Here is a 26,863-nt window from a genome sequence, read left to right as displayed (position 1 = left end):
ACGTACGAGACTCTGAGTTCAAGCAGAACGACAAAGCCATAGATGCCTGGATGGATATCAATCAAGCTTTGCACTCACCTCCTCCCTAGATAGTTCCAGGCGTGAGGCACGCATAATTGCATATTGAAGAGAAGTCAGCTCCGGTCCTGTTCCAGCTTGCTCCGCCCAGGCTCTGATTATGTCACTTCCCTTTTCCTTTGGCTGTGTCTTGGTCTAACGCGGGGCAACTCTCTGACTTCAAATCGTAGAAAGCACCTCGGGACGCGAGATTTCCACAATACAGCGGACATCAGCAGTCATTTTATTATTCAAGCGCAACCCTTTCTCCGTCAATTTCGCGCCGAGCCGCAGTTAGAGAAGTCTCCGCGACCATTATTTTTCAACCCTTTTGAACGTATGTACTCTTCTCATTTCTCAGATATCACCCCAGTCCAAATCTCTAGGCTAACAGCTTCCCTCCCCACTACAGGCGACTGATCTCCATCATCTTCAACACAAACAATGTCGGAGCACGAGAACAACGGAAACGCTGCGGATGCTCCTCCCGTATCCGAGCATCTGAATATAAAAGTGACAGACAACAATAACGAAGTGTTCTTCAAAATTAAGCGCAGCACTAAGCTAGAGAAGCTCATGAGCGCGTTCTGCGATAGGCAGGGCAAGAACATGGCTTCCGTCCGTTTTCTCTTCGAGGGCCAGCGGGTTCAGCCGACGGATACCCCAGATACCGTATATCTTCTCCGCCAACTCTTCTGTCCGTGAAAATGATAGCTAACTCATTCACAGCTCGAAATGCAAGACGGAGACACTCTCGAGGTTCATCAGGAACAGGTTGGCGGTAATGGCCTGCCTTGAGGCCCCCTAAGCACATAATACGCATCAACATATGGTACCATGGCGGGAGAAGGCTTGTGCGGGCAGACTTGACGCTTGCGAAAGTGCTGGGACGCGGCGCACATTTTACCGTTGTGGCGGCTAGTGGAAGTGGCCGCAGGAAATGCAACTCGCAAACGGCTCTAGATATCTCGGGAGGGCACTTATTACGAAGGCGCTGGAGGCCCGTTTTGCAATGTAAAACATCTAAACATTCATAGCATTCAATTTTCTCGTGATTCCGAAGGCCTATCGCGTGTCCATCCCAACACCATCACTGCTTCAGCTCGCTTGCCCTACAGCTTGTGCATAGGACAATAACAGTCCCGTCCGTGTTCTCTTTGGGAAAGATTTGCCCGTCATCAAACGTTCCCTCACAGTGGGCGCACAAAAAGCAAGTCTCGTGCCACTCACTTCCGAGCGCTTGAACGTACTGGCCGACCACAGCAAGCTTGCACTTTCTGCATTTCGGGGCTCTCCGCTCTGTCCGTTTAGTCTGGCAGCTGATGCACCAGGCGTAGCCGTCCTTTTCGATGTGAGTCATTCCGTGCTCAAAAGGGTCTCCGCATTCGGCGCAGAAGAAATGTCCATAGTGCCAATGTTCCCCGAGGGCGACAATATGTTCTCCTAAAATAGGAGTTTTGCAATGCTTGCACTTTGGCGCAAATAGTTCATGCCAATCTAAGTGGCAGTAGAACCGAAGGCGATCGTCTCCATCCTCAGCCATGGTCTTTCCAGGAGCCTCCTCGAGAATCTCACCAGCCATCCGACGGTTGATCCGTTCCAGACGCTCCCTACGGAAGGAGTCGGGCTCTGGGCTTATCTCGAGAGCCTCAAGACTTGTACCACAAGAAAAACAAGTGAGACACTGTGGGTGAAATTTTTCAGCCGAGCCTGCCAATGCCACAAACCGGCCTTGGAGATGATGCCCGCATTCGTGGCACAAGGCAGAGCCTTTGCCTTGGGTGATCGGCGGCCGAGGGCACCGAGGCCTTCTTGCGGAAGCTCCTGGAGTGGGGAGTGGCCGGGTACCATGGCCTTCACCACCTACTACGATAATGGGTGGCCCGTCTCCCTCTGCCGAATCATCGACGGTAATAGAGGGTGTGTGGAGGGCAGGTACCTGGATTTTGGGAATTGTTTCCTCATATCGTCGTTCTTCGTCATTGAGAGAGATAGTTGGTATTGGAGGTCTAGCAGGCAAATTTGTTGATGCCCTTGGATCGGCTTGAAGGGTTGCGGGAGACGGAGTGCTCATGTTCCGTGAGTTTCGTTGGCCACCATTACTGCATTGGTCTGCTGGAGACCAGCGTGTATCGAAGCTAACAATTGGGCGGGTCGGATCATCGCTAACAGCTGTAGGTGTCGGTAGCTTCTCACTTCGATCTCCGAGTCTCATACTTGTTGCCTGACGTATGTCATCGCCGCGTATTTCGACGCCATGAAGCCTCCGTTCATCCTCCGCTGAGAATTGTTTGGGTACCGTAGTATTCGTGGTATACTGTGGATCTCTTGAACGAGATGGTGGGTTGAGGTGAATATTAATTGCAGAAACGACCTGGGCGCTTGGCTTCTGGGGAAAAAAAGATGCTGGCTTCAGAGGATTGTCGGTTCTGGTGCCAAGCACCGGCGGTGCAACCCCCGTCCTCTCACGTCGTGTAGCGTATACTGCCTCAGGCTCCTCCCATATCTGATCAACAGAGAAGGGGTTTCCAATTTCACCACTGATATTGCGCTTTGAACCACTGCGATGAGACCCTTGGCCCAGGTGCCCGTCACGTCTCGCGGGGGCGATGCCTTCCGGAATCCCTGCATTTGGGTTTCGTTGTTTGGTTAACGGCAGACTGGCTGCGCTCTCGGCGGAGCTTCCAGATACTGAGCGCGGCGTATCCCTTGCCAGCCCGGTGGCGACAATCTCATCACCGTACATTCCCACACTCGCGGTGCGTGCATGCGCGTAGCTGTTCTTCCTCAGGTGTGGTCGGTATCGGTACGGTCCTGTCGGGTTCGAGGCTCCCGGATGTTGATGCTGCCAGACTAGCTCAGATGCCTCGTTCAGGGCGGCCTCATAGATACGTTGATCATCCGAGGGGCTGCTAGCCTTAGATAGATTCTGGTCCTTCAACTCCATATCTTCCATAGCCTGTCGCAGAGAGCAGGCTTCCTCCTTCTCCATCCACCGATGTCCCCTTTCCATATATGTTGATGTTGGGACTACGTCCGAGGGCTTGAGAGGTGCGGCCGGCGTAGTTGGATAGTAGTCTCGAGCATTAGGCCCGATAGAGTATCGAGACCGAATACTTGAAGAGGGAGCAGGTAGAACAGGCGTTTGTCTCGAAGATGGTGGCCCTTGTCCCCTGGCAATGCCCGGGTCCCCTTGATCAGTACCATGCCGTTCCCTGGGTCTTTCATCATGAGCCGGAAACTCTCGAGAAGTGGACTGCCGACTGTTCCTATGCCTGCGAAGATCGGCTAGATACGATGCTAGATTGCCAACTAAAGGTTAGGTTACTAGAGCCAACTTGAACGGTACAGTTTCCATGCCTCACCAAATTGATCATTAGTCATATACGTAGGAGATGGTGGCGTCACTTTCCGACCTCCCCCTCTCGTCCGTCCATGGGTGAAGGATGCCATGGTTTGGTCTCGTCTCATTATTCTGCGGATTTAATAATCCTGTGAATCATGGACGGGTGTCGGGCACCAAATGGTTTGCAGCCCCTGCGCGTGGATATCGAGCGAGCGAGCGAGAGACAGTGTGTGAGAGGCAAGGGTAATCGAGAGGCAACTGAACGGTTCTCGTAATTCTTCAATATCAGAATGCCCTGATGAGCCTGATGAACATTGGGTGGCGAAGGTGTTGTATTTTCTAGGTATTCACTAGAGTAATATGAGGTGGGAAGTCTTGTCTAAATATTACATCTCTTAAAGGTGTGTTGTCACTTGGGCGTTGAAGGCCTGAATAACACTGGACTGATCGAATCTTTTTGATTCGGCGTGGCAATATGTTTATTCCAATGAGGCGTTGACTGGGCAACCGCTGCTGGTTCTTGCAACAATATCATTCCAACCGGCATCCAATAATATTACAACGTACAAATACAGGGGATTGATTGACTGGTCACCTTAAAACAGGGACTCTGGTCGTCGTTGGCGTTTGAAATGTCCTGCAAAACTTGCAGCCTTTAAAAAAAAAAACGAAAAAAAAAAGAGGAAAAAAAAAACGAGTGGAAATTTTCTTATCTGGAATCTGAAGGCATTACCATCGTAGTTCTCCTGGCGCTCCACCCTCGCCGTCTTTTGGGCCATCCTTTGTCGAGGACGTTTGCTTCTGGTTCAAGTCGGGTTGAAAGCCCAAGTTTTTGAAGTCATCTCGAGCCATCAAGTTTCTAGGTAACATTAGCGAGCATGACGGGATTAACATCCGCTCCAACACCTGGCACGTACCGATCCATGCGGCAAGCGAGGTACGCCTTCGCGAGGTCGCGGCACTCAGGCTTGTTCACACCACCGACCTTATTGATACAAGTGAGGTATGTTGTCATGACATCCTTGCATTCGCCTACATTGATGAGCTACGAAGCCCAGAACTGCGCGGAATGTAAGTCAGGAATTGGCGGAGGCTCACCATCATGATCAAGAGGAAAGCTCCCCCTTTGAGGGCTGGTGTGGTGAATTCGGCATCAGCTGAGAAGAGTAGAAATGAGGCTCATTCGAGACTTACGGAGTTGGCTTTGTGGCCGGCTTGCTCCCGGGACCTCCGAAGGAGCTCATTGTCTCGGTTGACGATACAATTGTCCAACTGGAACGAATGTTTGATTACAACAAGCTCAACCAATGCTAGAACCAATCTCCGTGATCTGGATAATAGCTAAGGGCTTGGAATACTTCGGGCTTTGTACTTGGAGATATTGAACCTGCATGATTTTGTAGAATTAGTTTCATGTCAGGATATGCGGACGGGTGGAATGGGCACCAGCCATCCCTGTTAAGTATGTACCCCCCGGATGCTCATAGAAAAAAATATGCGTTGAGGGGGATGGGGACAGCATTGACTAACTTCGAAAATCGATCGAATGTACGAAACGTTTTGGTAAACTATCTTCAGAAAGAGGCTTGAGGGAGAAAGGTAAGGGTGAAAGGGAGACAGAGTTCAAAAGTCAAGTTGGCTCTACCAATCCCAATCCAAATGCGTCTAGATTTACGAAGTACATCACCCGACTTCAAATGCTACTTCAGCGCCAACTGTACTACACTACTTCTTGAATTTGCTGATATCGGGGCCTAAGAAAAGGAAAGTCTGCGTTCATGGGGATGGATGATCGTTGATGGGTAAATTGATGAAATCGGACCATATACTATGACTATATCGAGTATGAGTAGAATTTGTTCCTTTTGAGAGAAATGGTATTCAACCGAGGTTTGAAGAGCGTGACAAGATAGTATTATCGATTATCGAGGCTATTCCATTTTCGGTGCATGCACAACGCGTTTCTTGAAGAAAGGTTATGCATTGCGTGGATTGTATTGATGGGTGATTCTTTTTCTACCATCCCCAAGCCTTGAAAAGTCACAATCGCCACGACCACGTCTCTTCCAGAGGACTAGAGGCTAATGATAGGCTCACAGCCTAGATACTGCTTTCTTGTGCCCTAGGTGACTTTAGGTTGCTCACGGGTTCTCTGATACCTTTTGCGGCCTTATTTTTTTCCTTCTTATTATTCGAAAACTCGAGCCGTCGTCTTTGATCCCTCCGATTCATCAAGAAATTTCGATTTTAGCACCATGGCTGCCCTGGGCGAGGATCTCCTCGGCATTGTCAATAAGCTGCAAGACTTGGTTTTCAACACCATCGGCAGCGACTCGCTAGACCTGCCGCAGATTGTACGCCGAAGTTGATCCCGATACCCCGTACTCTCTTCTAACAGCTTGCAGGTTGTAGTTGGTTCTCAGTCTGCTGGGAAGTCGTCTGTTCTAGAGAATATCGTTGGACGCGATTTCCTACCACGTGGCAGTGGTATCGTAACGCGAAGGCCTTTGATTCTGCAGCTCATCAATGTCCCCGACGATGAATCCCAACCGGATGCTCCCCTCGACCCTTACCGTTCCCCTTCGGCGGCGCGTCGATCCGAGTGGGCAGAATTCCATCATATCCCAAACCGAAGATTCACGGATTTCGCCGACGTGAAGCGCGAGATCGAAAGCGAAACATCACGCGTTGCCGGGACGAATAAAGGCATCAACAGACAGCCGATAAACTTGAAAATTTACTCTCCTCATGTCCTGAACCTCACGCTAGTGGATTTACCCGGGTTAACGAAGGTATTGTCCCTCTACTGAACCGATTAACATGCTGATCGTGTGTCATTCTCAATCGCCGGCCTCTCTAACACCGTATGTGTACGTCTAGGTTCCTATCGGCGACCAGCCGACGGATATCGAGAAGCAGACCCGCAATCTCATCTCGGAATATATCGCCAAACCGAATAGTATTGTCCTCGCTGTTTCCCCTGCAAATGTCGACATAGTGAACTCAGAGGCTCTGAAGCTTGCCAGACATGTCGACCCCCTTGGAAGGCGTACGATCGGTGTCCTGACCAAAGTCGATCTGATGGACCACGGGACCAATGCTTTGGATATCTTATCCGGTCGTGTATACCCGCTCAAGCTAGGCTTTATCGGTGTCGTCAATCGATCGCAACAAGACATCCAGGGCAATAAACCTATGGATGAGGCACTCAAGGCCGAGGCGGAATTTTTCCGCCATCATCCTGCATATCGAAATATCGCGACCCGTTGCGGAACCCAGTTTCTAGCAAAAACGCTGAACACTACGCTAATGGCGCATATTAGGGAGCGACTCCCCGACATCAAGGCTAGGCTTAACACATTAATGGGGCAAACGCAGCAGGAGCTTGCCAGCTATGGTGACATGCATTTCAGCGGCAAGGAACATCGCGGATCGTTGATACTGCAATTGATGACTCGTTTCGCTACTTCCTTTATCTCATCCATCGATGGTACTTCGACGGACATCTCAACCAAGGAGCTTTGCGGCGGAGCCAGGATCTACTACATCTTTAACTCGGTCTTTGGGAGTTCACTCGAGTCTATTGACCCAACGTCAAATCTCTCGGCTCTCGACATTCGGACTGCCATTCGCAATTCGACTGGACCACGGCCGAGCCTTTTCGTGCCCGAGATGGCTTTTGACCTTCTAGTTAAGCCACAAATCAAGTTGCTTGAGATCCCCAGTCAGCGTTGCGTGGAGCTCGTGTATGAGGAGTTGATCAAAATCTGTCATACATGCGGCTCAACTGAACTTTCTCGATTTCCCAGACTGCAGGCTAAGCTGATTGAAGTGGTGTCGGATCTGCTTCGGGAGAGATTGGGGCCCGCCTCATCGTACGTGGAGTCTCTTATATCCATCCAGCGCGCGTACATCAACACAAACCACCCCAATTTCCTGGGAGCCGCAGCCGCTATGGGTCAAGTTGTCACGAGCCGACAGGATAAAGAGCGGAGGCGGCTGGTCCAGGAGGAGAGAGAACGTCGCGAAAAGAGGCGGCTGAAAGAGCTAGGGACGAACGGAACTGAAGCCCCTGAGGACGATGAAGACACTCCTCTCGCCGAACGAGGTGACGTTGCAAGCCTCAGGAAAACGCAGGCAAGGGGTTTACGGAGCATGTCACCCAGTGTTCGAGACAATCCCGGTTCTGCTGGAATTGCGTCGGCGGTGAATGGGCATCGCCCAGCTTCACCGTCTCGATTCAACAGCCAGGGCCTTGGAAACACCCGCGACTCGTTCTTGAACTATTTCTTCGGCAAAGACGGTGTTTCCCAACAGCAGGCAACGCACACTGTCGCCACTCGACATGTCAGCCAGAACTCGGAGCCGAGCATTAGCCAAAGCATTCGCCGCCTCGAGGACAAGTCCATCGCGCGGCCAGTTCGCGAGGAGGATGGCGATGGTCTCAAACATTCGCGTTTCGGTGACCTTCCAGCCCAAGCTGTAGGTGTTCGATCCCCTTTCTACCTCAAACTACTCTCTAACCCGTTCTATAGAATTCCGGGGTGGAACCGGCCCTCACTGATCGAGAAGCGATGGAAACGGATTTAATCCGCGCTCTTATTTCTTCCTACTTCAATATTGTGCGAGAGTCCATTGCAGACCAGGTCCCAAAGGCGGTCATGCATCTTCTCGTGAACCACTGCAAAGACGTAGTTCAGAACAGGCTGGTAAGCGAGTTGTATAAGGAGAGCCTATTTGAAGAGTTATTATATGAAGATGATGGTGTAAAGAAGGAGCGGGAGAAGTGTGAGAGCCTTCTTCAAACCTACCGCGAGGCAGCAAAAATCATAGGAGAAGTCTTGTGATGCAAGAAAGCCGAGACCGCTAGTTGTTCTCGTCCTCGATATCATGAAGAGGAAAAGAGGGAACGTTGTTGACGCAGGCTTTGTCCTTCTCGGTCACAAGCTCTTCTGTTCACTGTTGTAAGTTATGGCGGGGAGGCGAGATAGAATTTATCTAGATAGGACGACCGGTTGTCCGCGAGTTGTCGAAGTGTATTTTCCATTCAATCAGCTTAATTGAAAGAAATAAAAAATAAATAAAAAAAAAATATATATATATATATATAAATAAAAATAAAAAAGGGAATCTTCAAGCCCAAAACAGTACGAGATTTAAGAGTATTGAGAGAGAACTATATTAACCTCAAGTCTGAGAAATTTTGACGGAGATCACCGCTCCTTTGTCGGATGCAGGTGACGAGTATTATTTATTATCAACTGGATTGCAAACATCTTGGCACCCATAAAACCAGCGCGGTTCTCTCTTGCACCAGAGAGTTTCTTAATCAAGCCACCAAATTACCATTGTACTTCGTACTGATTTCGTTTGGAGATGGAGACAACAACATTGAAGTCTTTGATGTACAATTCCACGTTCCTCATTCTCTGTCTGGTTTGCCTGAGAGAGTCGTTTGCTCCTACTTCGATTGCAGACGGACTTGCCACTATTTCGACATCCTTGTAGTACCGTACCTGTGTACGAGGAGCACGTTTGTATTGGTGTAGTGATTTGTCTGAACTTGTTGGAAATATGGATTGATATTGGGTTTGTTCGCCGACTTCGTACATATCAACTCAGGTCCAATACGAGACTAGCATCTCCAGGTATTGATACCCAATCGCGGGATGCTGTTGGATTTAGCCCACTACGCCAAAAAATGAGCGCAATGCCACTCTTTACACAGGTAGTGGATGTCCGAAATTAGAGCTAAATCTATTGTTTCTTTATTCCAACAGATGCTCCCTGTTGCCGCCAAGAGTACTTGTACACATCATCAGGGGAAAAATGGCACATTGAGCTTTCACAAATGTCCGTAGTCGTGTCAGTATACAATGGGGAGGATGTCCAAAATCCAAGTACTTCGTACTTCGTCAAAGACTGATCGTCAGTGAGGTTATGCATAACGCCTAATTATACCGAGACCGAACCACCCCAGACAACAAATCAACCTTGCATTTGATCCAGGTTCCTCATGTCCATCTTTTGCCAGGCGAGAGAATACGAGGACAAGTGTAGCGTAGAAGTAACTGTACTTCGTGGTTCCTGAGTATCAATCTTGGTCCGCAGATGTGCAGCAACACACTAAACCCACTCCGGTAATTTTTGTGTTGCTATACATCAAATGTACATGCTTGTATAAATATTTCGGGAATGTCTTAGAGCTTTTCAGGAATATGAAGGGCAACGATGCAAAGATCCTGGGAAATCTCCCACCCTCCCTCGGTACACAGAATACATACTTACTAGTTTCTAGACATGAATAGACGAAAAAAAAATATAATAAATAAAATAAAATAATTGCTGCCATCGACGTTTGAAATAACGTAGAAAGCCCAGAGTAGGACAAGTACTGGAAGGTTCTTCGTGGCTTCGTGGTTCGTACTCCTACCTTGGTTAATACTTCTATGCCACCGCCACCAACGCTAGATTTGGACCAGCGCTCGTTGTACACAGGTAGCGCCGTGCAGTTTAATTATCTCCAGGTACGAGTGTACTAGTCTGTGCTGTCCAGTATCAGCTGAGACCTAGTAGGGGCGCATCGATCGTGCGGGAGCGGGACAACCGCCACCCTCCCATCCACTGCAGGGCACGCACGATGCGGAGATGACATTGGAATATTAATCGTTGGTCAGTAGCAGTTGGGTGCTATCGATTGGGTATTACTGGCCCCTATCCATTTCAGCTGCATGTCGTCGACATCCTGGCTAGAATCCTTGACCCTCACAGGCATGTACCATGCGCTATGAAATGTACAAGTACGTACGGTTTGGGGTTGCACACGGTGTGTAATTTTTTGTTTCCTCGTAGCAGTACCTCGGTACTTGGATGAGTTTGATGCCACCATGGGTAAATCAACTCTCTTCTTCTCCGGATCATATTTCGGAGTGCGAGGGGTAGTGAAGAATGAAGAGCGCAAAGAGCGTACTTGGGAGGGTTGGAAAATATCGCCCGCGGCAGCTTAAGCGAAGGGAAACCGGGACGTCGTTAATACTGCCCAGGCGGTACTTCTTTGGGCGTTCGGCCCCATTGTGCGGTCACGGACAACAACAATGCAGGGGCGCTACTCACGTCCTTCGCCAACAAAGGAAGTAGCGCCACTCGGACACGAGACTTTACCAAGACGCTGTGCCATGTCCGTTCCGCGTCCCATGTAAACTATTACTACTTGTACTAGCAACCTGTATGTAGGGTGCGCGACCCTGTTTTGTTTTTTGGGTCGTATTAAAGAGGAGGGAGCCACCGGTTCAGGTCCCAGACTGTCCTCCAACCTTTCCACCACCAAGAGACACCCATTCACTCGTTCACAAACCAACTTGTCCATTCGCTCATTCCCATCCATCCGCGTAATAGCTTTTATTATAATCAAGATTCCATAATTCCATCGTCAACATGCGTTTCACTCCGGTCGTCATTGCCAGCATCCTGGCCGCTGTTGTTCATGCCCAGGACGCCACCACCAGTGCTGAGAGCGCTGCTGCTACCTCTGGCCTCACGGCCGAGCAGCAGAAGTGTATCAACAGCTGTCCTGCTACCGATGTGAACTGCCTCGCTCACTGCACTCCCGTATGTAAAGGTCCCCCTGCCGCAATCTATACAGGCCGACTCGATGTCTGATTTCGCATCGAATAAACTAGGTCCCGAGCCCCAACGAAGACAACCTTAACAAGCTCCATGATTGCGCTGCCAAGTGTGACCAGGGCGACGGAAGCGAGAGCGCCACCCTTGCCTACAGCAACTGCCTCCAGAAGTGTGTTCTTGAGAACTGTGAGTAGCCATCATCCGGCTTTGTCAAGTCAAGTCTGCCCGGCTGCTAATCTCGCATCACTCAGACTACGATCCCGAGATCGGCACTCCCAACCAGGCTGGTGCGGGATCCAGCTCCGGCTCCGGCTCCAGCTCGGGCTCTGGTTCGGGTTCAAGCGACAACTCGAATGGTGACAGTTCGGAATCTGGCTCCGCCACCGGAACTGGTTCCTCGGCCTCTGCCACCGAGTCGCCCGGCGCCGCTTCCGGCCTTGCCGTTTCCTCCTCGCTTGGCCTCTTCGGTCTTCTGGCTGCCGCCCTGACGCTCTAAACGCCCTCCCTAGGATATCGAAGAGTCGAGTGTATTTTATTGGGTAATTGGCATCCCATTGGTGGGCATGTTCGGGAGTAATCGATAGCGTCATGATACCATTCAAATACTGAACGTCCACGGGTCGTTAGTGTCGGCAGTGCGGTTACGTGGTAATAATTACTATATCAACGGGATCCAATTCACTTCTACCTCGTTGACGCTCGAGATGATGCTCCTGCGTATGTGACGTGAACCGTGAGCTCTCCGCTGTAGCTTGTTAACCCTTGGGGGTTCCCCCCCTTTCCCCCCATGACCCCATACTTTTACCACTTCCAGCCGCGGTCCGTAGTACAGCAGATTCATCAACGCCGTTTGAATCGGATGGTCGATACCAGTGTCGTCGTTACTGCAAGTCTTCTCTTGATCCGCCTCCTAAGAACATGTTCGTCGCACTTCAACCGCTGTAGCTTGTTACCCCTTGGGGGTTCCCACCCTTTCCCCCATGCCCCCAAACTTTTCCTTCGCCGGACTTGAAAGTTATCACCGGAGATGCGATGCTCTGTCAAGCGTCACCGATAGCCATGTTGGATGTTCGTCTGACTTTAGAAATGTCTTCTGGCAAGTTCGACTTCCTGTTACTTCACACTTGTCCAGCATAATCGCTTGTTCACACTCCAGCGACCTCCGCCGCGCACCGGCCCCCAGCATCCGTTCCTAGGAAGAGTCCCCTATGGCGCCGGCGGGAGAAGGAAGAAAATAGAAAAAGTGAAGTTGGTCACACGCAGTATTTCAGATGTTGATGGCGGAGAGGATAGGAGAAAGCCTGTCAATTCTGACCAAGTCCCAACAGCCTGGGAGAAGGCACAATACAAAATCCACACGCTGACCTTTAGTATGTGTGTGTGTGTGTGTGTCAAGAACAAGAACTACACGTAGACCAAGAGCGCGGCAGTCAGAGACGCTTGGAAACTTATAGCATGAATTCTATCGAAGCACCAAACTTGCGAGACAGTGCCAAAATGTTACGGGTTCATAGCAAGTCTCGGCATTCCATAATAATAAACAGAAGACGGAGCGTCGCAGGTTGCAGGCTGTAGTCGCAGGTCAGGTCGTAGGATAAGTGGCAGCACTCAGGACGAAGTATTGATGTGGGCCGGGCCTGCTCAATACTTAATCATCCCAGCCTCCAAACGGAACTACGAAGTAAGCATTACGTCCCCAAGTTTCGAACAGATTCCATCTACGGGACAATGGAGGCATCAATCAATCAATCTACGAAGTAGATTCTAGACTTGGAATGCTGGAGCTAGCTTTGTTGATGGATTTTGCCGGCTATTCCTCGTTTATCTGCAAGTACGAAGTATTTCGGATGGAGCTATCCCCATCGGTACTTCTCAGTGTTACTGACCCAATTGATACACGTGGCCTTAGCCAATCAAACCGTCCCTCAATCCACAGGTCGCCATCTCCAACATCAGGGGTCGAAGAAAATGGTTGATGTTGACAGCTTTGACTTCATGTTACAAACAAAGTATTAGCAGCTTATTACTTGGAACCAGCCACCCCGCAGTCCCCCAAGCTCAACCCCTACAAAGAACAATTGGAGCAAAGCAAGGCGTAGAACTCTCATAATTATTACTTGAGCTCTCCAACTTTACCCAGCTGGCAACATTCCGGGCCTAGAAAAAAAAGGACACGTTCACCATTGACATTCACTCACCTCAAAGCTCCACACTTCAAGTAGAAAATCCCCTGGCCCATCACCACCACTACAAATCCCTTTCCTCCCCTACAACAATTCCTCCTGGTAGGAACTTCCAACTTTTTTCAGCAGAGTGCTAAAGCACCTTCCCTTCTCCTTGTCTCGCCCTATTCCTCTCCAATTGTTGGCATTTGACCACATTTGTCCTGGAATCTTCCAACTGGCCTAGTTTCCTTCTCTTCTCCTTGGAGTAGATTTCTCCTAGTTTTCCCTGCAGTCCGAGTTCCCTCAGTTACATCAAACGTCAAATCACAATGAAGCTCAACTCTGTTGCGACGGCAGTGACTGCAGCACTTCTTGCTGGCACTGCCAATGCTGACGATGGCACTTCCCCAGAGGAGGCTTCCTCTGTCTCGGTCAACCTTCCTACCTTTACAGTAAGTTTCCACGGTATCTGATCTTGCACCCTAACTTTAACTGTCATTCTTGTGTTCTCCCCTTCAATTTTTTCTTCTTGGGATTGTCATCTTTGAATCGAAGTGCTAACGACTCGACCTCTCCCAGCCTGCGTCGATCAAGGCCGATTTCTTGGAACAGTTTACCGACGGTTGGGACGCTCGATGGAAGCCATCCCACGCCAAGAAGGAGACGAAGGGAAACGAGGAAGAGCAGTGGGCCTACGTCGGCGAGTGGGCAGTCGAGGAGCCCACCGTCTTCAAGGGTATGGAAGGCGACAAGGGACTCGTTGTCAAGAACGCCGCCGCCCATCATGCAATTTCGGCGAAGTTCCCCAAGACCATTGATAACAAGGGCAAGACGCTCGTCGTTCAATACGAAGTCAAGCTCCAGAGTAAGTCCAAGTCTATTCTGTAGCACGGCATGCCACCCGTTGTCCAAAAACAGATTGCCTAACCCAAGTTTCATTGCAGACGGTCTGGAGTGTGGAGGCGCTTATCTAAAACTCCTCCGTGAGAACAATGCTCTACATCAGGAGGAGTTCTCCAACACCACGCCATACGTCATCATGTTTGGCCCGGACAAGTGTGGCCACACTAACAAGGTCCACTTCATTTTCAACCATAAGAATCCCAAGACTGGCGAGTACGAGGAGAAGCACCTGGTCACCCCTCCCACTGCCAAGATCGTCAAGACCACGGAACTCTACACGCTCATTGTCCACCCGAACAACACCTATGTTGTCAAGCAGAACGGCGAAGAGGTCAAGTCGGGCAGTCTCCTTACTGACTTCCAACCCTCCGTCAACCCCCCCGTGGAGATTGACGATCCTTCCGATACGAAGCCCGAAGACTGGGTTGATGAGGCTCGCATTCCCGACCCTGATGCTGAGAAGCCGGAGGACTGGGATGAGGACGCCCCCTACGAAATTGTGGACGAGGAGGCCACCCAGCCCGAGGACTGGCTCGAGAACGAGCCCACCTCCATTCCCGATCCCGAGGCTGAGAAGCCAGAGGACTGGGACGATGAGGAGGATGGTGACTGGATTCCCCCAACTGTCCCCAACCCCAAGTGCTCCGAGGTCTCCGGTTGTGGCCCGTGGACTAAGCCCATGATGAAGAACCCAGAGTTCAAGGGTAAATGGTCTGCCCCCATGATCGATAACCCCGCGTACAAGGGACCCTGGGCCCCACGAAAGATCAAGAACCCGGACTACTTCGAAGACAAGACTCCTGCCAATTTTGAGCCCATGGGTGCTGTAAGTTTTTTTTTTTTTTTTTTTTTTTTTTTTTTGCCTTGACAATATTCATCTGCCCATGGGCGGTTACGTACTAACACACAATTTCTTTCTATTCAGATCGGCTTCGAGATTTGGACGATGCAGAAGGACATCTTGTTTGACAATATTTACATCGGCCACTCTGTAGAGGACGCCCAGAAGCTTGCTGACGAGGCCTGGAAGCCGAAGCGTGACGCCGAGAAACTTGTGGAGGAGGCCCAGAAGCCAAAGGAAGATCCCAAGCCCGAATCTCCCCTTGACCTCAAGTTCACCGACGACCCGGTCACCTATGTTAAGGAGAAGATTAGTCTCTTCGTCACCCTTGCCAAGAAGGATCCTATTCAGGCTATCCAGTTCGTTCCCGAGGCAGCTGGAGGCCTTTTGGCCGTTGTTCTCGGCCTTATCGCTGTTATTATCAACGTCGCCAAGCAAGGCCCCGCGGCCCCGGCTCCCAAGAAGGCAGATGGAGGCAAGCCTTCCAAGGAGAAGTCGGCACAGGGCGCGGCGACAGGTGCCGATACCGGTAAGGGTGAGGTAACCAAGCGAAACACCCGCAGCCAGCAATCATGATGGGCCAATTGAGGGAAGCATCCACAAGTGCTCTGTGCTTGTTGGTTGAATCGGTCCATCGTTTCACTTATGAACAGTGGAATGGGGAGGAAACGTGCTATCTTGCCCGCCGCGGAAAAGACCGAGAGCCATGGTTGGCGAAAGTATCTAACGTCAGCCGAGGGGCATAGACAGCATTGCCCCATTTTGTCATTTTCTTTTTTCGAAACGTTTTCATTTCGCGTTACTTTAGCAATGAGATAAGGGCATGGCGCGTCGGATGTATTTTATCAAAACTCTGTGCTCTTTCCCCCCGTTTTCCAGTACCCACGCAACTACTAAATTTACCAATACATTTTTTGTTAATCAAGAGCTGCGAGCCTGGCGGGAGTGTCCCGGGCGCGATGAGGATAGTGCCATTATCCCCCTTCTGCAGTAACCAAGCGGTCCGGCCCGATAGGACCATCCCCAAAGTAAAATTCTAAGTCCAAACGCCTCAAACACCAAGACTCCCCAAAGACAGACAGACAGGTGAACCGCCATGGAGGCCGTCCGGCTACTTGCGGCCCGTCCCGAAGTTCGTCCGCTTCTTGCTGCTGACTGCCTCGTGCTCACTATCGTCTTCGTTATTCTTTTTCTTCTTATTTCCGCCCCGGGCTATCGTCGCTGATGTGGGTGTGGCATGGTTGGAACCGCCATCTTTGAACGATGTTGAAAGTGGGGTTGGGGCGTGAGAGGCCGGAGTGCTCGGTCCAGTCGTGGCATCCTACAGAGGCCGGAGAGAGAGAATTAGTACCAATCGCAACATGTACAGTAAAAGAGACACTCTCGGCAAGTACAGATGGCAGTTTGAAACATACGCCAGTATTGGGTCGATACGAGATGGAGGAACGTGAGAAAACACAATGTTGTTCAACTGTGCCCATCTTCCTCCGTTGAGCGGCGGCTCCACTCGTGCCTTTGACGTAGTTGTCATAGCCTGTGATAATATTGCCCGCCGGCGATGATTCAAGGTATGCGGATTCCTTCTGAATGATGGTATCTTCGAGCTGCGCCTGTGATGAATGGGTTCCGAATTAGGAACAGAGAATGGCAAGTCACTTTGGGGGCTTGGGTGTTGAAAGAGAAGAGCGCGAGAATGGGAACACGAACAAGTCTCTTAGACAACTGCTTTTGCTTCTCAATCATCTCTCGAAGTCGGGCTTGTTCCTTGCGGTACTCTTGTAAGGTTGGAGGCGGGCCGGGCGGGCCAGGTAAGGCGCCGGGAGTTTTTTTGTTATCTGAAGCCATGGGTCCAGTGCCTCGGCCAGTCCGGTGATGGCTGTGGGCGAGTGTATTCCCTTGCTTCGAGGATCCGGATGCCGTTCTCTCTGGCTTTGCTGTGAAGGTGTCGATGTGGTGGGGTGGGATGCGACGACCACCTTGTGTGTTTTGGCGGGCGGGAGCCTCATACAACTGCCCGAAGTAGTACAAAGGTAATACGCAGGCATTAATATTAGGAACCTAGGTTCACACTTAAAACTAGGGCGAAAAGTCGGCCCTAGCGGAAATGCGCGAGGACAAAGCAAGAATCAACAGCAGGAACATCATTTTCATTGGTCCGCGTGAAGCTATCCATGCTTCACTTTCGAGCTTATAGTGGAACTCGCAGGCAACAATGAGCCGCAACATCACTGATCCACATGTCGATTTTGGCTTACACTAGCCCATTAGCTCATACTACTTCCTTCGTACTCTGTACACTACTCATCGTGCCGAAGTAGATTTGATTGATCATCCAAGTCTGGATCATGACAATTGCAATTGTGGCGGGGCATTTTTTTTAACACCGGAACCCCGCACTCACCACCGCAACAAGACACTGGTCTTATTATCGCCCAAAGACTCTCTTATAGGCAGAGCTTGCGTCACTCGAGTGACAGAGAATTTCCAATTCATTTGCGTTACATCAATTGATCAATCTTCTGCTGCCGGTGCCGGTTTGTACTTGACCACATCGTCATCTTACCACTTAGTACCTACCGAGCGACCCCCCTTCCCTTCCCCACGTAACGACCGCTCGTCGTCAACCAGACCCCCAATTTCGACCTCGCCTCATTACTTATTCGCGAAACGAAGCTGGAATAACCTAGTCGAGATGTCGACTGTTAAAGGCCCTGCCCCCAAGGCCTACGATGGAACAAATCTTCGAGTCGCAATCGTCCATGCTCGGTGGAACTTGTCGATCATCGACCCTCTGGTAAGAGGCGCACAGGACAAACTTCTAGAGTGCGGTGTCAAGGAGTCCAATATAGTAGTGGAAACTGTCCCAGGCTCCTGGGAGCTGCCCACAGCTGTGCAAAGGTGAGTAGGCACAGGCCCACACACACGGCCGGGCGCACACCCCATCAACACCACGTCAACCTATTCATAAAGTAGAGCACCAGTTTTAAGGCTTGAATCTTCGCAGAATGTTCGCAGCTTCACAGATCCAGAGCTCGAGCAGTGGCCCATCCATCTCCGCTGGTGACCTCCTCGGCTCGTCTACCTCGGACCTTACGTCTCTGCCGACCGGAACTTCGGCGGCAGATGGCCCATTTGATGCCATCATCGCGATCGGGGTTCTCATCAAGGGAGAGACCATGCACTTCGAGTATATTGCGGATTCGGTATCTCAGGGTCTCATGAGAGTACAGCTCGACACAGGCATTCCCGTCATCTTCGGTGTGCTTACCGTCCTCACGGACGAACAAGCCCAAGCAAGGGCTGGGTTAACTCCAGGCGGCCATAACCATGGTCATGATTGGGGCCTTGCGGCGGTCGAGATGGGCTCCAAGCGCAGGTTATGGGCTGCTGGCAAGCTTGAATAAATGCAAAAAAGCGGGCAGTCCCCCCCCCCCTCCCCCCAAAATGGCCCTCAACCCAACTTTCCAGGGGAAAGGGGCAGCACACCCGGCGCTATGAATCTGGGCCGCGCCGTGTATAATTGTATTCGAGGCATAGGCAGTTGGACACAATCCTTATGACGCGGGGTACCCGTCTCTTCCAGGCTGATAATCTGAGCATCAACGGGGTCACTCGGTGATATATGTTTCTTCTGGGCGAGCTACGTTTTTGCTTGGTGACTCTTGAAAGTTTCCTTTGCCCTTTTTTTGCGCCAGGTCTGTCTGCTGGGGCAGGTCCGATATCCCAAGCTTCTACACCCTGAGGGGCAAGCTCCTTTCCGCTTCTGGTGCTAAGAGCGGGGCTGGCCAGTAATAGCTTTAAGTGTACAATTGTAAGCGCATAACATCGGATGCGGGGTCAGCAATGTATTAACAGCATCACTTCATCCCCTTCACCACATTCAGACGGCCCCTTCTCTTCCACATTCTCCGACCTCAACGGTATAAAGCATAGAAAAAAGAAAAAACCACCTCGTTTCCCGCAATAGAGACTACAGGATTGCGCAATCCTCTTTCAAGATGACTATCCGGGCAACTAGGTTCACCCCCGAGGTACTTCTGTCTGCACCGCGTCGTAGTCAAGGCTCCCCGAATCCCAACGGAACCGCAATCCTATATACGGTAGGTAGATTTCCTACTCGGTCCCCTTTTCTCACGGACGCCCATGAATGCTTCTCCTTTATGGGGAGGATGAGAATGTGGTTCACTTTTGAGAAACTCTGCAAAAACTGATCTTCTTTCCACAGAACTCGACTTACTCGTTCGAAACCCACACCAAAACTGACCAGATCCGTCTCCTTCGAGTCGAAACTGGGGAGACTACTGTCATCGCTGAAACCTCTTCATTCAAAGACCCGACATGGTTGGGTGAGGACGAGATTCTTCTCTTAGATCACAGCAGCAGCGGGGATGGCGTCACCTCCCTCGTGCACCTGGACGTTGCAAGTGGCAGGTAGGATCTGTTAGCCCATCATTGAAGATTGCGCTTGGCACGGCGCACATGGAATGCACATTTCTATCTACGCACGATGGGCGATTTGTCGACACCCGCTAACCAATTCCTACTACCCAGCAAACCTGTGGTAGTGCATCGCGTAAACGGCATCCTCGCCAACCTTAAAGCTAAGCGGATCTCCGAGGATGAGGTCGTCATCGCGTGCTCGGCGGAGACAACTCCTGATGGTTCAATGCACCAGCCTTCCAAGGACACCAAATCTCACTCATCGGCAAAGGTTTACTCGAGCCTCTATGTGAGGCACTGGGACTCGTGGAACGGCAAAGCGCGGAATTCTATATGGTATGGCTTGCTGAAGAAGGTGGACGGCCAGTTCGTGCTTCAGAAGCCCGGTCTCATCAATGCTCTTGCTGGAACCGACCTTGAGTGCCCCATTCCTCCGTTCGGAGGTACGGATCACTTTGATATCAGCAGCTCCGGTATTATTTTTGTCTCGCGGGACCCGACTCGAGATCCAGCTTGTTATACTAAGAGTGACTTGTACTACGTTCCTATCAAATCATGGACGGAGTCCAACCCACCCCAGCCACGAGCCGTCAAGACTCGCGGATTATCTGGGTACAGCATGGAGCCAACATTTTCCCGAGACGGAAAAAAAGCGGCGTTCGTACGTATGAGAAACATACAGTATGAGGCCGACAAGACGAGATTGATGGTGATACCGGATATAAATGATTTGGGTAGCGTGCAGGAGTTTTATGAGACGGAAGACGGGGAGGGCGGCTGGGATTATAGTCCTTCGGGCATCGAATGGAGCGCCGACGACACGGAACTCTATATATCAGCAGAGAAACATGGCAGAGTTCTTCTCTGGAGACTTCCTGCGTCGCCAGCCCTGGCTACGGAGCTGCCAGAACCGGTTTACACTAACGATACTGTAACGGGCTTTAGACGCCTAGCAGAATCCGACCCTCGTCTCCTTATAACCACTGCTTCGTTGGTCGACAGTGCTTGCTACTCCATTCTCGACCCGAGGACAAAGGATATCAAAGTCTTGTCCTCCGCAACTAAACATGGGAAGTCACTGGGATTATCACGATCACAGTGCTCGGACTTTTGGTTTACTGGATGCGACGACCGCAAAGTCCATGCCTGGGTTATGAAACCTTCAACTTTCAATCCGTCCAAGAAATACCCATTGGCGTTCCTGATACACGGCGGGCCGCAAGGTGCGTGGCTGGATAGTTGGAGCACGAGATGGAATCCCGCCATTTTCGCAGAGGCAGGCTACGTCGCAGTCATGATAAATCCGACTGGCAGCACAGGCTACGGGCAGGAATTCACAGATCGTATCCAGAATGAATGGGGTGGAAGACCCTATGTTGACCTCGAGAAATGCTGGGAACACATAAGAGATAACCTGCCATACGTTGATATTGAAAATGGCGTTGCCCTCGGCGCTTCTTACGGTGGATATATGATCAGTAGGTCATGTTTGTTCATTCACCGTTTCATAGCCAGTCTCGAGTTGGGAGCTGAGAAGAACTAAACTTATCCGATGTATAGACTGGATCCAAGGCCACCCGCTGGGTCGGAAGTTCAAGGCACTGGTGTGTCATGACGGCGTTTTTTCCACGTTAAACCAGTGGTCAACCGAAGAGCTATTCTTCCCCCTCCGAGAATTCGGCGGCCCCCTTTGGGAACGTCGAGAGACATATGAGAAATGGGATCCATCCAGGTTTACGGACAAGTGGGAAACCCCGATGCTGGTACGTTATCAGAGCTGCTATTTCTGGCCCTTTGACGTCTTCGGGGGTCGGGCTGACTTAGGTTTGATAATTAGGTTATCCATAACGAGCTTGACTACCGGCTGCCCATTTCCGAAGGCTTGGCCATGTTCAACGTCCTCCAAGCCAGAGGCATCCCCAGTCGATTCGTCATGTTTCCCGATGAGAATCATGTAAGTACAAGACCTAGCCTGGGGCTTCCTCCAGGGCTGAGCGCGCAAGGCAGTTTAATATTCTGACAAGAGACGGCTTCAGTGGGTTCTTAAGCACGAGAACTCGTTGGTATGGCATCGCGAAGTCCTAGGCTTTATCAATAAGTATAGTGGCATCGACAACGCCGCTCCCGACGCAACATTACCACCGCTCAAGGAGCTCAACATTAGCCGCACTTGAAGGGGGGATGGGAGTGTGATCTGCGGGTTGCGGCTCCGGGGGCACGGGATCGGGTGCCGATAGCGGGTAGGCTATACGAAATCACAATCTGGGTATGTCAGGCTTTCGGAGACGTATCTTCTCATCTGACATAGTCTGGCGGTTGTCGACATTTTCTGAAACCACAGAGCACCCTCTCTCCATCTCTCTATCTAAAGATATATTCTACTATTAGGTGGAGAAAGTGTTGCGTTTATGTCCCTCCAAAAGATAAAATGCCAGAAGAGAGGTGTTAGAAGGTTGATATTAGTGAATTATACGCATAATATAAGGTTTGTCTATCATGATGGCAAGCTGGGCCTCATCCAACGAGATGAGCTGGTCTAGCCTTTCTTCCACCACATATGTGCATTCCCTAGCCCAAATCCATAACCTGAATAGAATGCATGCGTACAGACAGAGGAAATTGCTTGGCTACTTTGATTTTAGATTCTTTTCCCTTTCACCCTTCTTCTCTTTTTGGGCTAAACAATGCAGGTTCAGCAAAAAAAAAAAAAAAACAGGAACCACCACACCTCCTCGGCGTCTTCTTTTGCCGGGGAAACAGGAAAGCAATGCGCCCGGAGCGGCCCGGCAACAGGGTACCTCGGGTTATATACTTGGTAGGTGAGCTCGAAAAAGGAAATAGTTATTATCCACAAGACGAGGAGAGTTTGATGAACATGACGAGAAGCCGAGAGGTGTGTGAAGAAGGCTGACGCGAATGCCGGGAATCGGATGAAGGGTGCAGACCCCTATCATGATATAAAGGCAGAGAGCCCGCCACCTAGCCCCTTCTTCGACTTCCACAGAGATCGCTTCTTCTCCCTCTTCGCCTTCATCGCGACCCACCCCTCCTCGTCATCGTCATCCGAGTTGTTCCCGCTCTTCGGCGGCGGTGCCGGAGCGGGGGCTGAGTTCCGCGGCTCGTCCCAGGAACTAAGCGCCCCTGACATCGTAGAAACTCGACGCATTGCCTCGTGAGGCGGCGGCGGTGCTTGAGATACAGGGCGGTAGCGACCGGGTAGTCCAATATTGCTCCGCTCGGAGGGCGCAATGGAAGGGGCATACCCATCCCCTTGGACACGGATGGAGGGAGCGTATCCACCCATCGGCTGGATCCATGACGCAGAACTGGGTTGGACCATGCTCATAGTTCTCATGCGGTTGTCCAATCTCGGAGGCTCCATTCCAAGATCACCTCCGACAAAAGAATGTCGTGAGGACATCTCACCCGATCCGGGTGGCACAACAAAGGAGTTCGGACGGGGTCCAGCACCGCCTTGCTGTGTTGCCATCATCTGCATGAATTGCATCTGCATCTGCATAAACTGCTGCATCTGCTGGGTCATCTGGATTTGAGCTTGGTCTCCTGGCGTCAGCATCATTTGTGGCATTGGCTGAGAATATCCCATCGGCGTTAGATGAGGCATTGAGGGCGAGCTGCCCATGCCGTACATCATCTGTGGCGGAATTCCCGCAATGGGGTCAAAACTAAGGCCCGGGGTCCCATTCACATTGCTTATCAATTTACCGTCAATGTTGGGACTACCCCGCCGCATGGCCCGCGATCTTTCCTCGCTCGCGATGACCCCGACCAAACCACCAGGCGGCAACGAGGTTGACGGGGTGGGTGCCGGGGCGCCTCCGCCCATCGCAATGGATTCCCTCGCGGAGTTCCTGACGAGGCCGGCACCAACGAAAGGGTCCTGGGGGAGATTCCTAGCAAATGCGGGGAGCTGGGATACCCGGGAACCAGCAGCCGAGGGGCCATTCTCACCCACAGCTACAGAGAGCCTGGATGGCTGCTGGCTAGCTATCATGGAGGCGCGGAGATTCGGGTTCGAAGCCACTGTGCTGAGGCGCGTAGGGGGTCGGTTCTTATTCGGGAAGCCATGGGCGGCGAGGATTGCGAGAGGGATTTCCTCATCTTCGTCTGATCCGTCGGACACTGTGGCTGGAACTGGCGTGGGTGTGGACGTTGCCAATGAAGGCTTCGGAGCAGTATTGGCTGATTCCCCGGTAACCTTCATCATTTGTTGGCGATACACTGCCATGTGGGCTTCCTGCTTCCTTCGCTGTTTGGCGGCCTGCTTCGATTTCTCCACCTCATCGTCGTCGTCTTCGTAGTTCTCCTCGTCATCCTCGTCATCCTTGACCTCACCCACTTCATCGCCCCTCTGCCCCGAGATGCGTTCCTTCTCCTGCTTGTACTTTTCGAACTGCGCCGGTGTCATCACCCGATTTCGAGGAGGGCTTGGTGGCCGCGATACGTATCGGTGTGCTACCCTAGTTGCATGAAGAAAGCTGTTATCGAATAGGCTCTCGTCATTTCCACTCTTCTCGGTTTTCCATGACGAGCCCGCCACAAAAGTGTCATCATCTCGTCGGGGGCGGCTCGACTGCCCTCCCCTAGCGCTGGGGGTCGTGAGGAACTTGCTCGCAGCGATAGACTCCCTTAGCAAGTTCGCATCTTCATCTTCGATAATGTCGGATGGCCGATTGGATCGTTGGACGGAAGGGGGGGCCTGCCTTGGTAGGGAAGGGAGAGGGTCGGTGGCTGAGGATTTGAGGAGACCATCGTTGGAATTATCGCTATTGATCGAATGTGGGGAGTGGGGAGGGCGCGGGGAGTTGCCCTGCGCCGATTGCGGGATGCGGTTGTCTGTGAGAGACCGAGGCTGCAAGGCATGCGAGTTTGCGTCTCGAACCGTTGCCATGCTCGCACGTTTGTCGAGGCCATTGAACATTGTGCCAAAATCGCCACCAAGATCTAAATTGAACTCCTCATCGTCGAGCTTTGGCGGTGTTGCAGTGCTCGTTGTGGTGGTTGTAGCTATAGAGGTGGTGGTCATACCTCGAGGACGAGATAAGGTAGAATGGACAGGGACGGGGGGTGGTGTGTCTTTGACCGGAGGAAGCTGGCTTTTCTTTGAGCCAAAGGAGAAAGTACGTCCGGCACGGTTTAGGAAGCCGGAGCTAGGAGGTTTGGGGACCGGAGGGAGGTTGGCATCAGACGATAAGGGCTTTCTAGCTATCCTAGCGTCATCCGCGGCCTGAGGGTGGCTAACGTCCGCGGACGGAGTAGCGGAGGACGGCGCGGTTGAGACTGCACTATGGCGAGATGATGTGTCAGTGGATGCCGTTTTGGTTGTGTTGGAAGACCCGCTGCCCCTGGATTGCAATGATTAGCATGCGGAGAAAAGAACCGAACCGCGAGACCAGTGCCAGGAAGGGTCTAATGGCGATGCAAGTACCGGTTTCTAGGTTACCTCTGGTAGAAGGCGGAGAAGTCACAAGTGAACAGAGACTTAGAAAAAAAAAATCTTGAGAACACAACGGGGAGGGATCATCCGGATTCAGGGGGGAAATGAGCCATCGGGTAGGGGGAGGGAGGAAAATAAAATGTCCGAGACAAGTGGGTCAATGAAAACACAGCAAGATGGATGTGCATACCTGTTTATCTTCAAGCTGGTAAACATGTTGTCTTCCTCGGCCAACATGTCGACTTGCGAGTAAGGTCGTACGGTGGTTGTAGTGATTGGTCGCCCTAACCCAGAACCACTATCGAAAGGTTTCACCTCTCCTACTTCTGTCCGTTCCAGGACGCGGAACGAGGAAACCTGACCGTCCACATGTTCCTTGTTTGCGGCTGACTTCCGCTTGCCAAAGGCGACGGGAAATTTAGCCATCAGTATAACAGCCCTTTCGAGCAATACTATTCCCGAGAGAAACGGGGGCGGTCTCGAGTATGTATTCGGCTGGAAGAAGGGGGCAGCCGCGCCAGCTCGACGGACGCAAGGTGGGTAGTATAAGGTAGGGGGAATCGGTTCGCTCGCCGTGGGAGTGTCGGTAGGGGCAGGCGTGCGGTCGTAGGGAAGCTTCCTCTCCCCTGGTTAAACAGCGAGGTGAAATCGCCTCCTTTCCCACGCTCGACTGCGAAATGGGCAACGAAAAGGCTGCGGAACGGAGAAAAGTCAGTCTAAGGCATGTAGAGACTGGCGATGCCCCAGGTCAGGCATCACGAGAATGCAAACGGTCATCATAACCAGGTGGACATGAACGCTTGCCCACCAAGTTCACACACCGAGGCTAGTTAGGTCCAGGGGTCGGAATGCGAACATGGGAAGTGAAAGTGGCATTTATAATCTCAAGATCTTTCGTCGAGAGCATCCAGGCGACAAGAACGTCTCATTTATTCGTAGTTGATTCACAGGAGAGACAACGCTAGTTGAGCGAGAAAGTTCTGGAGACTGGCCCAACTCCAGACCCTCTTCAGCGAGGACGCTTTCCTCATCACCACGGTGTAATGTGGGTTGGAATCGGCGGAGACGAGCGGAGGAAACGGGATGAAGGAGACTTACGGAGACGGATTGCGCGCAAGTTGAAGGCAGCGGAGAGTAACTATTATGGAGAAAGCAGCGCGACTCTGATATGTCGGATGATTCGGATGGTATGATCTGGAGGGGAAGGGGCGAAGGCAGAGAGGTCGCGAATATCTAGGTCGTGTAGAGCAGATGCAGATGTACGGAAGAACCAAAGGGGCCGAAATACAGTACGAGCGGTAAGGCGAAGAGGCCGAGCTGAGACGTAGACAGCGGACCGACGATCGATAAAGCACAGGAAGTGAACGACGGGCCAACGAGAGAAATACAGACAGCGAGTTTGCAAGGGAAAATCGGCGGCGGTAACTGCAGGGAAGGTAGAGCGAGGGCCACGGGAGGGCGGGACCGCCAACCAATATTACTTGTCAAAGGGGGGTGGGGGGATTAAGGCACTATTCGCTGCGATCTGTGAAATTCGAATGGGCGGATCGACCGGTTGCGGACTTGGTAAAGTCAATGTTGCTGGAGGAAGAGTAGATAGTTAGGGGGACATCGAGGCATTTCGATGACCGACAATGTCGAGAAAAGTTCAGTCAGACATGTCGCAGCCGCAACAACAATGAAAGATGCGTGATGTGATGTGTGATCAAATGTGTGGTGTGTGGGTATTATTATTATTATTATTGTGAGGAGGAAGAAAGGAGCTGGAATTTCAAGTCTGGCGAGGTGGGAAGGAGGAGTGGATATGCCGATTTTTCAAGGGCGTGTCCTCTGCGGGATGAGGATTAGGGGTGTGTGTTGGCGGAATCACAGGCCTGGCGGCTTCCTCAGCAGTGAGGTATATTGCTACAAGTACAAAGTCCGAAAGTATTGATTCAATAGGAGAAGAGAAACGAGGACGGACATTGGGCATTGCTTCGGAGAACTGACTTGAAATGACAAGACTGGACCTTGGAGCAGGAAAGGCGGTG

The 26,863-nt window shown here is 51.4% G+C and overlaps 8 protein-coding genes and 1 pseudogene across 8 annotated transcripts; 5 read left to right on the top strand and 4 right to left on the bottom strand.

Moving 5' to 3' along the window:
* Positions 1–621: 621 nt before the first annotated feature.
* On the bottom strand, positions 622–3,070 carry SAPIO_CDS5073 (uncharacterized protein; the record flags this gene model as incomplete). Its single annotated transcript, XM_016787470.1, has 4 exons — positions 622–752; positions 1,288–1,686; positions 1,785–1,920; positions 2,543–3,070. 4 exons carry the CDS (start codon positions 3,068–3,070, stop codon positions 622–624), a joined length of 1,194 nt encoding a protein of 397 aa, XP_016642972.1.
* Positions 3,071–4,132: 1,062 nt separating this feature from the next.
* SAPIO_CDS5072 (uncharacterized protein) lies at positions 4,133–4,647 on the bottom strand (the record flags this gene model as incomplete). Its single annotated transcript, XM_016787469.1, has 4 exons — positions 4,133–4,262; positions 4,321–4,435; positions 4,502–4,536; positions 4,598–4,647. 4 exons carry the CDS (start codon positions 4,645–4,647, stop codon positions 4,133–4,135), a joined length of 330 nt encoding a protein of 109 aa, XP_016642971.1.
* A 1,011-nt stretch (positions 4,648–5,658) lies between these two features.
* On the top strand, positions 5,659–8,250 carry SAPIO_CDS5071 (Dynamin-related protein DNM1; the record flags this gene model as incomplete). The annotated part of the gene is made up of 4 exons (XM_016787468.1): positions 5,659–5,757; positions 5,809–6,195; positions 6,284–7,885; positions 7,939–8,250. The coding sequence occupies 4 exons, from the start codon at positions 5,659–5,661 to the stop codon at positions 8,248–8,250; spliced, it is 2,400 nt and encodes a 799-aa protein (XP_016642970.1).
* Positions 8,251–10,837: 2,587 nt separating this feature from the next.
* On the top strand, positions 10,838–11,522 carry SAPIO_CDS5070 (uncharacterized protein; the record flags this gene model as incomplete). The annotated part of the gene is made up of 3 exons (XM_016787467.1): positions 10,838–11,011; positions 11,083–11,212; positions 11,278–11,522. 3 exons carry the CDS (start codon positions 10,838–10,840, stop codon positions 11,520–11,522), a joined length of 549 nt encoding a protein of 182 aa, XP_016642969.1.
* Positions 11,523–13,520: 1,998 nt separating this feature from the next.
* Positions 13,521–15,511, top strand: SAPIO_CDS5069 (Calnexin-like protein; the record flags this gene model as incomplete). Its single annotated transcript, XM_016787466.1, has 4 exons — positions 13,521–13,643; positions 13,771–14,056; positions 14,136–14,920; positions 15,020–15,511. The coding sequence occupies 4 exons, from the start codon at positions 13,521–13,523 to the stop codon at positions 15,509–15,511; spliced, it is 1,686 nt and encodes a 561-aa protein (XP_016642968.1).
* A 535-nt stretch (positions 15,512–16,046) lies between these two features.
* SAPIO_CDS5068 (uncharacterized protein) lies at positions 16,047–16,780 on the bottom strand (the record flags this gene model as incomplete). The annotated part of the gene is made up of 3 exons (XM_016787465.1): positions 16,047–16,256; positions 16,351–16,545; positions 16,643–16,780. The coding sequence occupies 3 exons, from the start codon at positions 16,778–16,780 to the stop codon at positions 16,047–16,049; spliced, it is 543 nt and encodes a 180-aa protein (XP_016642967.1).
* A 1,160-nt stretch (positions 16,781–17,940) lies between these two features.
* SAPIO_CDS5067 lies at positions 17,941–18,339 on the top strand (annotated as a pseudogene; the record flags this gene model as incomplete).
* A 594-nt stretch (positions 18,340–18,933) lies between these two features.
* Positions 18,934–21,549, top strand: SAPIO_CDS5066 (putative dipeptidyl-peptidase 5; the record flags this gene model as incomplete). The annotated part of the gene is made up of 6 exons (XM_016787464.1): positions 18,934–19,035; positions 19,161–19,366; positions 19,487–20,853; positions 20,936–21,138; positions 21,213–21,329; positions 21,412–21,549. 6 exons carry the CDS (start codon positions 18,934–18,936, stop codon positions 21,547–21,549), a joined length of 2,133 nt encoding a protein of 710 aa, XP_016642966.1.
* A 776-nt stretch (positions 21,550–22,325) lies between these two features.
* Positions 22,326–25,259, bottom strand: SAPIO_CDS5065 (uncharacterized protein; the record flags this gene model as incomplete). The annotated part of the gene is made up of 2 exons (XM_016787463.1): positions 22,326–24,681; positions 25,024–25,259. The coding sequence occupies 2 exons, from the start codon at positions 25,257–25,259 to the stop codon at positions 22,326–22,328; spliced, it is 2,592 nt and encodes an 863-aa protein (XP_016642965.1).
* Between the last annotated feature and the right edge of the window lie 1,604 nt (positions 25,260–26,863).

This window comes from Scedosporium apiospermum (genome assembly GCF_000732125.1).
Source record: "Scedosporium apiospermum strain IHEM 14462 chromosome Unknown SEQ_SAPIO_0096, whole genome shotgun sequence".
In the NCBI taxonomy this organism is placed as follows: Eukaryota; Fungi; Ascomycota; class Sordariomycetes; order Microascales; family Microascaceae; genus Scedosporium; species Scedosporium apiospermum.
The sequence above is the reverse complement of the archived record's forward strand: the minus strand, read 5'-3'. Positions and strand labels throughout refer to the sequence as shown.